Source organism: Microchirus variegatus, assembly GCF_963457635.1.
Source record: "Microchirus variegatus genome assembly, chromosome: 13".
In the NCBI taxonomy this organism is placed as follows: Eukaryota; Metazoa; Chordata; class Actinopteri; order Pleuronectiformes; family Soleidae; genus Microchirus; species Microchirus variegatus.
The window spans coordinates 28,279,097-28,290,876 of record NC_139814.1 but is presented as its reverse complement, the minus strand read 5'-3'; the positions used below and the strand labels follow the sequence as shown (position 1 = coordinate 28,290,876).

The window sequence follows — 11,780 nt, the reverse complement described above, 5'->3', positions numbered from 1 at the left end:
AGTCAAGCGCGGGGAGCGAACGGCGACCTCTGCTGGACTGGAGGACGAAGAGGGAATTACACGAGTCTACAGCGACAATATTCAACATGGATTCATGAGCCTGTGTTTACCACAGTACAAGTACACAGAGTACAAGTACACGTGTTGGTTCATGGTATTTTTACAATGTTATATCTCGTGGTTATAACATTAACATAAAAAGTGTATAAAGCTCAGTTTTATATTAATATCTAAAGTCCACTTTGTTGTGATCATTTTTTTTTAAATGTCAAAGAAAAACGTCTTCATTTATTCACATTTCTGAGACTCCTGAGACGTCACATGATAAAGATCTATCAACGCCTGTGGACGTGTCTTCATGTGTCTCCTGTGGACGTGTCTTCATGTCTCCTGTGGACGTGTCTCCATGTGTCTCCTGTGGACGTGTCTTCATGTGTCTCCTGTGGACGTGTCTTCATGTGTCTCCTGTGGACGTGTCTTCATGTCTTCTGTGGACGTGTCTTCATGTCTTTTTTACTCAATTGAAGAAGGGGGCGGAGCTACATCCAGTTCTTATAATGCATTCATGGAACAGAAACAGAAAAGATAAACATCTGGTTCAAACTTTAACTTTATTGACTCGTTTTATTTCTTTAGTTACGTTTGAGTCGTCTGGTCCCCACACACACACACACACATACACACACAGACAGACACACAGACACACACACACAGGGACTCTAACACAGATTACTCTGCTCCAGCTCCTCCCATTTGCTCGTCTTTATCTTTCTTCTTGTGACCAGAGACGATGTCGTCGATGCGCAGTAACAAAATGGCCGTCTGAAAAACAACAGAAGAAGAAGAGTGAGTTTAGCTGATGGTTGTGTTGATCCTGATGTGATGTTGTGTTGATGTGTTGTTGTGATGTTGATGTATTGTTGTGATGTTGTGATGATGTGTTGTTGTGATGTTGATGTGTTGTTGTGATGTTGTTGTAATGTTGATGTATTGTTGATGTGTTGTTGTTGTTGTTGATGTTGTTGATGTTGTTGTGACCTCTGACCTCCACAGCAGTCTTGTAGGTCTGAGCTTTAACAGCCAGTGGATCCCAGATCCCCACAGAGCTCATATCACACAGAGATCCAGACTCTCCATCTACTCCCCAACTCTCACTGTGATCCTGAGTGTGTTTGGCCTGAACACATCAACACATGTTACACTGTTACACACACTGTTACACACACACACTGTTACACTGTCACACACACTGTTACACACACACTGTCACACACACTATGTCACACACACACTCTGTCACACAGAGCTGTTTTTAATAAAGTTTTACCCTCAGAGAGGTCAGCACTCTGATGGCAGACGCTCCACAGTTCTGGATCAGGGTTCTAGGTATGACCTCCAGAGCCTGAGCCACAGCGCGATACGGCCACTGTTCGATCCCCGTCAGAGCGCGAGAACGCTCCGTCAGACGCTTGGACACCGCCATCTCCACAGCGCCACCGCCTGGCAACAGGGAGGGGTCCAGCAGCACGTTACGACACACCTGCATGGCGTCCTGAAGGTTCCTCTCCACCTCCTGACCATCATCATCACACACACACACACACACACACACACACAGGTCAGATTAAAGGGCACATTAAACTTCTCTGACTGCATAACCACGGAGACGCCTCCAGCCTTCATACTTCTGCTTCGCGGTGACGGATACGTGCTGCAAGTTCCCGCCCGATCAGTAGGGGTCGCTGTGCATGGTTGTTGTGCTTCTGGCTACAGTGAGCAATGGTGTCGAGAGAGAAAGACTGTTGTTGTTGAAACAGTTGACGTTTCTCTCTTTTCTGTGTCACTGAACGCAGTTTTAAGATCATTTGAGGCGAGAAATTGTCCATTTAGAGTCTAAACATGTGTGTGTGTGTTAAGATATGACGTATTTATAGTTTGGCAGCGACGTTGTCAGCAGTGATCAGGAGTAACGGACAAAATATTTCATGCAGTCGGAGACGAATCAGAGACTCTGTGTAACCTACGCAGAGAACTTTACGCAGGAGTATAAATTGGGCTTAAGGGTCAGATTAGGGGTCAGATTAGAGGTCAGATTAGGGGTCAGATTAGGGGTCAGATTAGAGGTCAGATTAGGGGTCAGATTACTCACAGCCAGGATCTCTTTGCTGGCTCCTCTCAGCAGGATGGTGCAGGCTTTAGGATCTTTACACTCTGTGACGAAGGTGAAATACTCGTCACCGATCTTCTTCACCTCAAAAAGCCCCGCCCCCAAACCCATGTCTTCCTCACGCAGCTCGTCGGTACGACTGACGATACGAGCGCCGCACGCCCTGAGAGAGAGAGAGACAGTGAGTGTGTGTGTGGACTTTGGTGTGGCAGAGTGAGTGTGTGTGGACTTTGGTGTGGCAGAGTGAGTGATCCACAGAGAGACAAAGACACACAGATGTTTACAGAGATCAACCACAGCGCCCTCTGCTGTCACTCACCTGGCGATGCGGTTGTTGTCCGTCTTCCTGACGCGACGAATCGCTGTGATGTTAGCCTTCATCAGGTAGTGCTGAGCTAGGTCTGCACACACACAGAGAGAGAGAGAGACACACACACACAGAGAGAGAGACACACACAGGTTTATCTGGTTAGCTCTGTGTGTGTGTAAGTGTGTTACAGTGTGTGTACCTGAGATTCCCTTCTCAGTAAACAGCAGATCAGGTGTGTGTGTGTGTGTGTAATAGTGTGTGTGTGTGTGTGTTTCTGTGTTACAGTGTGTGTGTACCTGAGATTCCCTTCTCAGTAAACAGCAGATCAGGTTTCAGACGAATAATATCTTCACAGATTTGTTGAATATAATCTTCTTCCATCTGCAGAATCCGAGCAAAGTCTTCCTCTTTACTGATCTCGATGTCCGTCTGCACACAGGGTCAGAGGTCAGCTGCTGTCTGTCTGTCTGTCTGTGTGTCTGTGTGTGTGAGTGAGTGGTTGCCGTGGTTACCTGACTCTCTCCCTTCTTATACTCTAAAGAACAGTCGAGCAGAACGATCCTCGGCTCTTTGATCATACGTCTCATCTGTGGATGAGTCACGTCTTTGTTCACCATCACTCCTCTGAGGACGCACGAGTCCTCGATGATCCCGCCAGGAACCTGTCGTCACGACAACGATGACACAAACACATTAATAACGTCACAACAAACACATTAACAGAACAATATTACGAGCTCTTCTGGGCGATTCCAGAAGAACAGACGCAGAGTGTCAGGTGTCGGTGGGCGGAGTGTCAGAGGCGTCTGTGGGCGGAGTCTCACCTTCTCCACCTTGGCGTACTTCTTGATGTCGATCTCTTTGCGTCCGTTCTCCTCCAGCTCCACGGTGCGGACGGCGTCCAGCGCGATGTTACAGGCGAGTTCTGACCATCGGCTCAGAGCTTTGGTGTTGATCGCAGAGTGAATGATCTTCAGCATCATGGACCGATCCGACGTATCCACGGGAACGCTGCGGGGGTCAGAGGTCAAAGGTCAGTGAGGCTGCATCACTGTCAACATCTACGAAACGTTTACGAATCCAGAGGAAACACGTGATTCATGTCGGAAACATCGTGAGCAAAGAACTGTTATCGACGACTCTGGGCTAGCACTAAGCTAGCATTGAAAAAGGTGACATTATGGTGTTAAACAATAAAGACATGTGGCTCCCCCATGTGGCAGTTGTAAATAAATGACTAGGAGTGTACGGTGGTGAGTTGGGACACGGTGTGGACAGACCTGATCTCCTTCAGAGCGTCCAACATGTCCTCCAGAGCCTGTCTGTAGGCGCTGATGATGATGGTAGGATGCATCTGCTGCTCCAGGAACTGCTCTGCTACAGACAACATCTCACCAGCTGAGACACACGGGGACAGGAGACATGATGAGACAGACAACAGACAAGAGACAATGAGACAGACAGGAGACAATGAGACAGACAACAGACAGGAGACAAGAGACAGACATGAGACATGATGAGACGGACAACAGACAGGAGACAATGAGACAGACAGGAGACAATAGACATGAGACCAAATGATCAGGAATTGGGTAAGAATGAGAAAGGGGGCGGAGCCTGTACATGAGCTGACTTCCTGTTTCTCACCGAGGATGATGACGGAGGTGGTTCCGTCTCCGACCTCTTCGTCCTGAGTGCGACTGATCTCGATCATGGACTTTGCTGCCGGATGCTGGACCTGGATCTGTTACCATGGAGACGGTGTGGTGATGTAGTGATGACGTCATTGACACAACACAGTGTTTATCACAATAACATCCCATAATAGTCTTCTAACCTCTCTGAGGATGGCGTTTCCATCGTTGGTCATGACGATTCCACCGGTGGGGTCCAGCAACATCTGTGTGAGCGCACACACACACACACACAGAGAGAGACACACACACAGAGAGACACACACACAGGTCAGTCATTCTTTATTCTTGAGCTCAGTGATGAAGACGTTGATGAAGACGAGGACTGACCTTCATCATGGCCCTTGGGCCGAGGCAGGTCCTGATGACATCAGCGATGGTCTGTAAACAAAGTGTTTATTTACAGATTAACTTTTAAACTAAACTTTGTTTCCTGTTAAAGTTTATTCCTTTTATTGTTGTTACCTTTGCAGCGTTGATGTTTCCTGTCTGGACTTTACGTCCTGACTCTCTCTTCACGTTCTGGTCTGAAGACAAACATTCACACATTATTCATCTGGTTATAAACCAACAACAATCATTTAGAATATTGTATTTTATATTCAGAATAAATATTCAGCTTCTTAAGCGTAAATATTTTCACGTTTCTGTCATTTTTCAGCTTCTTAATGTGAATATTTTCGTGTTTCTTTGCTCCATAAAAACAAAGAAATCATTCAAACTGAATTATTTTAATTTAAAGACAAATATTTGAGGACGTCATTATTTCCATGTTTGATAAACACTGATCAATATTTACAGATTTTTATGAACCACGTGATTAATCGATTAGTGGTCAGATTAAGTGATGATGTAAATAATTATATATACAATATATAAATACACACATATATATATTATAAATAATTATTTTTGCTAATATTCCGGCTCTTTGTCTTAATCTGGATTTAACGGATGCGGCTCAGTGAGGGCGGGGCCTCAACAAAACATCCCATCATCAACATGATTAAGACGATAGAAGCTAACATTAGCGGTTAGCATGAGCTGCTCACACACTGACGCACTTTGGTTGTTTTGATCGAACATAAACGAGGTTAAAGATAAAAAATAAACGACTAACGGACTTTTCCTGCTGAGTAACGTTAGCTTAGCTTAGCTTAGCTCAGTGTGTTCACAATGCTAGTTAGCCGGGAGGAAGCACGTGCTGCGCCGGGGCCGCAGCGGCGGCACAAACAGCCACGAACCGGAGCCGGTAACGGCACCGGGAGACCACCGGGGGCCGGGGAACCGTTTACCGGACTGAGGTGAACCGTGAGGCCGCGGAGGAGACACTTACTGAGGACGAGAACCTGTTGGCCGATCATTGTTGCGCTGAAGCCGCTGCGCTGTCGCCTGGAAGCTTCTGGTAGGGACGGGCGGAAGGGGAGGGGCCACTCTGCAGAGGCGGGAAAGCTAGGAACAGTAACCAACGAGGTGAGAGGGTGGATTGATTGACAGATGTCTCCACCAATCCGGTCAATGAGCGACGCCTCAGCCTTTTATGGACATAACCGACAAAGACCATTTAGGTTTTTCATCATTTTACCTCGAAAACGTCTGACTCAGCTGTTTTACTGATGAGTCAGCATGAGTCAGCGTTTCTAACGAATATACGCGTTTATTTTGGTTGTTATTGTTTTTATTTTCTGCTTTTTTGAAACGTTTTCTGTGTTTTTTCTCCTGATTAAAGGCTGATCAAAGGTAAAGAACAACACGACTCAGCATTTTCACACTGTGGTTATGGATCAAACCATCTGGTTATATCAAATGACATTGTATATATTTGTTTTTTTTTATGTTTTATGGTGTTATTTATATACAAATATGTATTTGTATCATTGATATAAAAAAAACACATGAACTGCTTTATTTATCACACTCCACCTGTCTGATGATGTCATCACAATCTAATGTGATGACATCATCGTTTTATTATATCCTGAAATACAAACACATTCTCTTTCATGTTTGTTTCATCTGTCACTTTGTAAAACACTCACTCTGATACACCAAAGTCTGCTGCTCCTCTGCTGCCTCCTGTGGTCACTGTGTGTCACTGCTGCCTCCTGTGGTCACTGTGTGTCACTGCTGCCTCCTGTGGTCACTGTGTGTCACTGCGGTCAATCAAACACTGAAGAGACAATAGAAGACATTTGAACTCAGTGATGGAGGCAGCAGTGACACACAGTGACCACACGAGGCAGCAGTGACACACAGTGACCACACGAGGCAGCAGTGACACACAGTGACCACACAAGGCAGCAGTGACACACAGTGACCACACGAGGCAGCAGTGGGTGGACAACTCCTGACCATCACTGACTTTCTCAGTGACTTTGGTGTGTGAGAGTGAGTGGTTAATAAACGCCAGTTTAACACTGAGATACAGACGTGATCATGTGACGCAGAGTCTTTTGTTGAAGTGTCTCAGGCTGGTTCTCAGCAGCAGGGGGCGCTCACAGCACTCAGCTCTCACTGTGTCTTATTATTGTGTACAAACAACGACAAATAAAACAAATAAAAGTGTCAAACACCAGTCAATAACAGTGAACGAAAATAAATCAAGATCACACTGATTTATTGTCAGGATCATGTGATCATCATGTGATCATGTGATCATGTGATGAGTCAAACGATGAATGGACAGTAAAAAAAAAATCAAAGTTGTTTTTTCAGCAAAAGTCAACAATTGAATAAATAAACAAAGACAACATTGTGACAGACGATGATGTTAATGTTATTGAAAGATATTTATTATATTTGATTCACAGAAACACTTTGAATTATTTTGTTTCGCTGCAGTTTTTCTTGTAAAAAAACACAGTAAATAAATAAATAGATAAATAAATAAATAAATAATTATAAAAATCACACGACCACCTGACCACAGTCAGACTGGTGATGATGTCACTGATGACAGGTGTGATGTCATCACTTCCTGTCTCTGGTTCAGATGCAGATCAGTCGTCTCTAAACTCCGCCCCCTCCCCCACGCTCAGCTCTCATTGGTGGATGAAAGAACGACGTCAGAGTTCGTCCCTCGAGGCTCGACTGCGACTCGTCTTCACGAACTTCAGCAATTCTTTTAACTCTCGAACGCCCTGTTAGCAAAAAAACATGTGACTTTAGCAAAAACATCTTTTATCGCAAAAAAGATCGTACGTTGCCCCCCCCCCCCCCCCCCCCCCACAGTCATGTGATACCTCGTAGCGAATGGGCTCGTCCTTTCTCCCCACCGGAGCAAAGTAAATGGTCGGAAATCTGCGAAAAACAAACAAACAAACAAACAAACTCGTGACTTAATGTGAAATGTTCTTTAACGTTTTCTCAGAGAGAAAATCTGAACTCACCCTGGGACGTCGTAGGCCAGAGGGACGTCGTTATCCACGCCGTTCATCTTTGCGATGACGATGTTCGGATCAGAAACGAGCTGAAACAAAATAAATCGATCAGCTCGTGACAGGCAGGGGGCGCTGACGGGTCAACGTTTAACAAAGCTAACTATGTTCGTCTGTTTTGACGCGATTTAATCGTACGTTTGCGTCTTTGTTTTGACGTGATTTTATCGTACGTTTGTGGTGAAAACACTTGCCGATGTTCGTACTTTGTTAGCGAACTCTCTGTAAACGGGCTCCAGTTTTTTACAGTGAGCACAGGACGGCGAGTAGAACAAGATCACAGCGTCTTTATCACCGTTGATGATGTCATCAAACGTCTCAGCAACCACCACCTGCAGAGGTCACACAGAGGTCAGAGACAGAGGTCAGAGAGGTCAGAGGTCACTGACAGAGGTCAGAGGTCACTGACAGAGGTCACAGACAGAGGTCAGAGGTCACTGACCTTGACAGCAGCAGAGTTCCTCTCAGGTGCAGGTTCAGATTTAACGTAGCGTTTCAGTCGCCCGGCGAAGTAATCGTCTAAAAACCTGGCGAGCGACTGACCGTCCCTCCTGAAACGACACGTGATTGGTTGAGGAGGTGTGATGTCACAGAGGTGAGACGGTGTGGGCGGAGCTTACGTACGTGAACTCCTCCCTCATGGTGAACTTGTGGCCCAGTTTGGTTCTGATGGTGACGATGGGCAGATCTCCTCCGTCCTCTGTCCCCAAACCAAAGTCGTCCTCCAGCTCAGACAGGAAGTCCTTCTTATTGGCTACTGAGAATGTCAGGCCACGCCCACTGTACTGAGACACCACCTTCATAACCCTGAGACACAGGGGGAGGAGCTTACACAGGTGACAGAGGCCCGTGTGTGTACGTGTGTGTGTGTGTGTCCCTGTGTGTGTGTGTATGTACATGTGTGTGTGTGTGTGTACATGTGTGTGTGTGTGTGTATACATGTGTGTGTGTGTGTCACCTGTTCCTCCAGTACTGTGACACACTAGGGTTCAGATGATAATCCAGATCATAGTAAACCGTGAGCAGGTCTCTGACTCTGAGTCCATCTCTGTTCTCTTTGGTCATGTGAGGACACAGACCGTGACTGTGGACAGGTCAAAGGTCAAAGGTCAAAGGTCAGGGGACTGAGGCAGAGTGAGGTCAAAGGTCACAGCAGAAGAAACCTCACATGTGATCTCTGATGAAGCGTCTCAGTGAGCTGATGGTCAGTTGATCAGAGAAGACGAGGACGCTGTCCTCAAACTGACTGTTGAGTCTGGACGAGCGGAACAACAGGACACTCCTGAGGGACAGACAGGAGGACAGACAGACAGACAGAGGACAGACAGACAGAGGGACAGACAGGAGGACAGACAGACAGAGGACAGACATGAGGACAGACAGACAGGGACAGACAGACAGACAGAGGACAGACGGAGGGACAGACAGAGGAGGGACAGACAGAGGACAGACAGACAGAGGGACAGACAGACAGAGAGACAGACAGAGGACAGACAGACAGAGAGACAGACAGGAGGACAGACAGAGGACATACAGAGGACAGACAGACAGGGAGGGACAGAGAGACCATAATTGTCATACTGATCAGGACCAGGACCTGGTTCAGGACCTGGTTCAGGACCTGGTTCAGGACCTGGTTCAGTGACTCACTCAGACTGGACTCCATGCTCCGCCCCCAGCCTCAGGTCTGTGGTGTGAGCGAATCTGAAGTGTTCTCTGAGCAGAGCTGCAGCTTTAAGGAACTCTGAGAGAGAAGAACTGTTCTCACCTGAGAACACACCTGAGACACAGGGGGCGGAGCCAACACAGGGTTAAACACACAGTTAAAAAGAGGCGGAGCCAGTGAAAGAGTGATGTCATCGTACCAACGACACTGGGCTCATGACGACTGATGAACGTCTGCAGGTCTTTAGGATTCTGGATCAGGACTGAGTCTGGACCGGTCTGCTTCATCATGGACTCATAGATACCAGCTACACACACACACACACACACATCAGTAACACACACACACAGAGAGAGAGAGAGAGAGAGAGACACACACATCAGTAACACACACACACACACCTGCAGTGCGTGGACCATCATAGTGGGCGGAGTCTCTTCCGTTCCTGAAGATCTTCAGAGTTGGAAAACCAGAGACACTGAAACGTCCACATGTCTCTGAGTGAGCTGAGCAGTCCACCTGAGGACATGAGGACACATGAGGACATGAGGACACATGTCTCTGAGTGAGCTGAGCAGTCCACCTGAGGACATGAGGACACATGAGGACATGAGGACACATGTCTCTGAGTGAGATGAGCAGTCCACCTGAGGACATGAGGACACATGAGGAGACATGAGGACATATGTCTCTGAGTGAGCTGAGCAGTCCACCTGAGGACATGAGGACACATGAGGACATGAGGACATGAGGACACATGTCTCTGAGTGAGATGAGCAGTCCACCTGAGGACATGAGGACACATGAGGACATGAGGACACATGTCTCTGAGTGAGCTGAGCAGTCCACCTGAGGACATGAGGACACATGAGGACATGAGGACACATGTCTCTGAGTGAGATGAGCAGTCCACCTGAGGACATGAGGACACATGAGGAGACATGAGGACATATGTCTCTGAGTGAGCTGAGCAGTCCACCTGAGGACATGAGGACACATGAGGACATGAGGACATGAGGACACATGTCTCTGAGTGAGATGAGCAGTCCACCTGAGGACATGAGGAGACATGAGGACACATGAGGACACATGAGGACATGTGATGCTAACAGTGATGACGTCACCTTTGCCAACTGAACGATTCCCTTCAGTCGAGAAGCTGCTCTGTCAAACACTGGAGACAACTTCTTACAATGTCCACACCTGAGGAGAGAGGAGGTGAGGAGAGAGGAGGTGAGGAGGAGAGAGGAGGTGAGGAGGAGAGAGGAGGTGAGGAGAGGAGGAGAGGAGGAGAGAGGAAGAGAGAGGAGGAGAGAGGAGAGACAGACAATGAATTAAGTAAATAAAGGAGAAATGTTGATCAATATCCGCCATGATTGTTCTTCACATGATAAAGCTAACGATGCTAATGCTAACACCGTTACCATGGTGCGTAGAATTTCACCAGCATGGTCTCGTGCTCCGTTGCCAGGTAGTCAAAGTCCGCGTCCCCGAGCTCGAGCACGTCCCCTCGCGAGGACAAAACCGCGGGAAAAGAGGAGAAGGAGAGGAAGAAGAAGAAGAAGACGACAGCAGCCGCCATTTTAACGAGAGAAACACGAAGATTTGAAGCGAAATCTGTGAAAACAAACACGGACGGAGACGTTTGACAGCGACAATCACGGCCGACCAGAGTACTGCACTTTCCGGTCGGAACTTTCACAATAAAAGTACCGTTCGTCAAGACAATGAACACAAAAGTGTTCGTTGAGTGAGCACGCGCACATAGTCAAAGTCAAACATAAGCAACGGAAACACGTGAGTGCTTCTCTTACGTCACGTCATTACGACGTAACAACGTCAAGAATTCTCAGGTCAAATCTGTTACCACGTGCTTTTATTTTCAAAGTATCGACATCTTTTCCTTCATTTCCGGTATTAGTTGAAGAACCAATGCTAGCTTCACTGCTCTCTCCACCTGTCAAAAAAGAGGCGGGGTCATAGGTAAAACACCGGAAAGCTGCTCTGTGATTGGCCCCCGATCGTGAGAGGGGGTGTGGCGTAGGCGTCTCATTGGTTCACTGACCTGTCAATCAAAATAACGCTCAACACGCACAAAAGACCTCAACGAATACACGTTCATTTCAAAATGTGACAGCGTGAAACTGTTTGACAATAAAGTTAAAGCTTCACTGATGTTTGTCACTCTGCCTCACAGAAACACACCAAAGTCATGTTTATTAAAAACAAACATTCATGTATTCATATTCACTATGAACGTGGTTTAATCCAGGTGCATTCTGGTTAATCTCCAAAACAAGTGTTCATCCGATTTAATGAAAAAAAAGTCACAATTTTTTTTTTAATTGTCGCAGATCTTCATTCACAGGAAAATGACTCCGCCCACTGAGGTAATCAAACATCAAATAAATAAACGACTATAAAAATACAAAAAGCTCCAGGAAAAAGGTGAAAATCCTGGATTTAATCTGGTTTACGATCACAAACGATTTTCCAACGCAGTCAA

The 11,780-nt window shown here is 46.6% G+C and overlaps 2 protein-coding genes across 2 annotated transcripts; both read right to left on the bottom strand.

Annotated features, from left to right (window-relative positions):
• Nucleotides 1-599: 599 nt before the first annotated feature.
• Nucleotides 600-5,593, bottom strand: cct3 (chaperonin containing TCP1, subunit 3 (gamma)). Its single transcript, XM_083900339.1, has 14 exons — nucleotides 5,508-5,593; nucleotides 4,637-4,698; nucleotides 4,502-4,552; nucleotides 4,315-4,377; nucleotides 4,125-4,221; nucleotides 3,758-3,875; nucleotides 3,302-3,488; nucleotides 2,990-3,139; nucleotides 2,774-2,906; nucleotides 2,487-2,568; nucleotides 2,150-2,330; nucleotides 1,328-1,573; nucleotides 1,046-1,177; nucleotides 600-822 (listed from the first exon to the last, which is right to left on the bottom strand). The coding sequence occupies exons 1-14, from the start codon at nucleotides 5,533-5,535 to the stop codon at nucleotides 730-732; spliced, it is 1,623 nt and encodes a 540-aa protein (XP_083756465.1). The 5' UTR covers nucleotides 5,536-5,593; the 3' UTR covers nucleotides 600-729.
• Nucleotides 5,594-7,236: 1,643 nt separating this feature from the next.
• pdia8 (protein disulfide isomerase family A, member 8) lies at nucleotides 7,237-10,856 on the bottom strand (the record flags this gene model as incomplete). The annotated part of the gene is made up of 13 exons (XM_083899653.1): nucleotides 7,237-7,311; nucleotides 7,414-7,471; nucleotides 7,561-7,640; nucleotides 7,815-7,940; nucleotides 8,051-8,159; nucleotides 8,233-8,415; nucleotides 8,567-8,692; nucleotides 8,777-8,890; nucleotides 9,259-9,388; nucleotides 9,474-9,581; nucleotides 9,676-9,793; nucleotides 10,399-10,477; nucleotides 10,699-10,856. The coding sequence occupies 13 exons, from the start codon at nucleotides 10,854-10,856 to the stop codon at nucleotides 7,237-7,239; spliced, it is 1,464 nt and encodes a 487-aa protein (XP_083755779.1).
• Nucleotides 10,857-11,780: the final 924 nt, after the last annotated feature.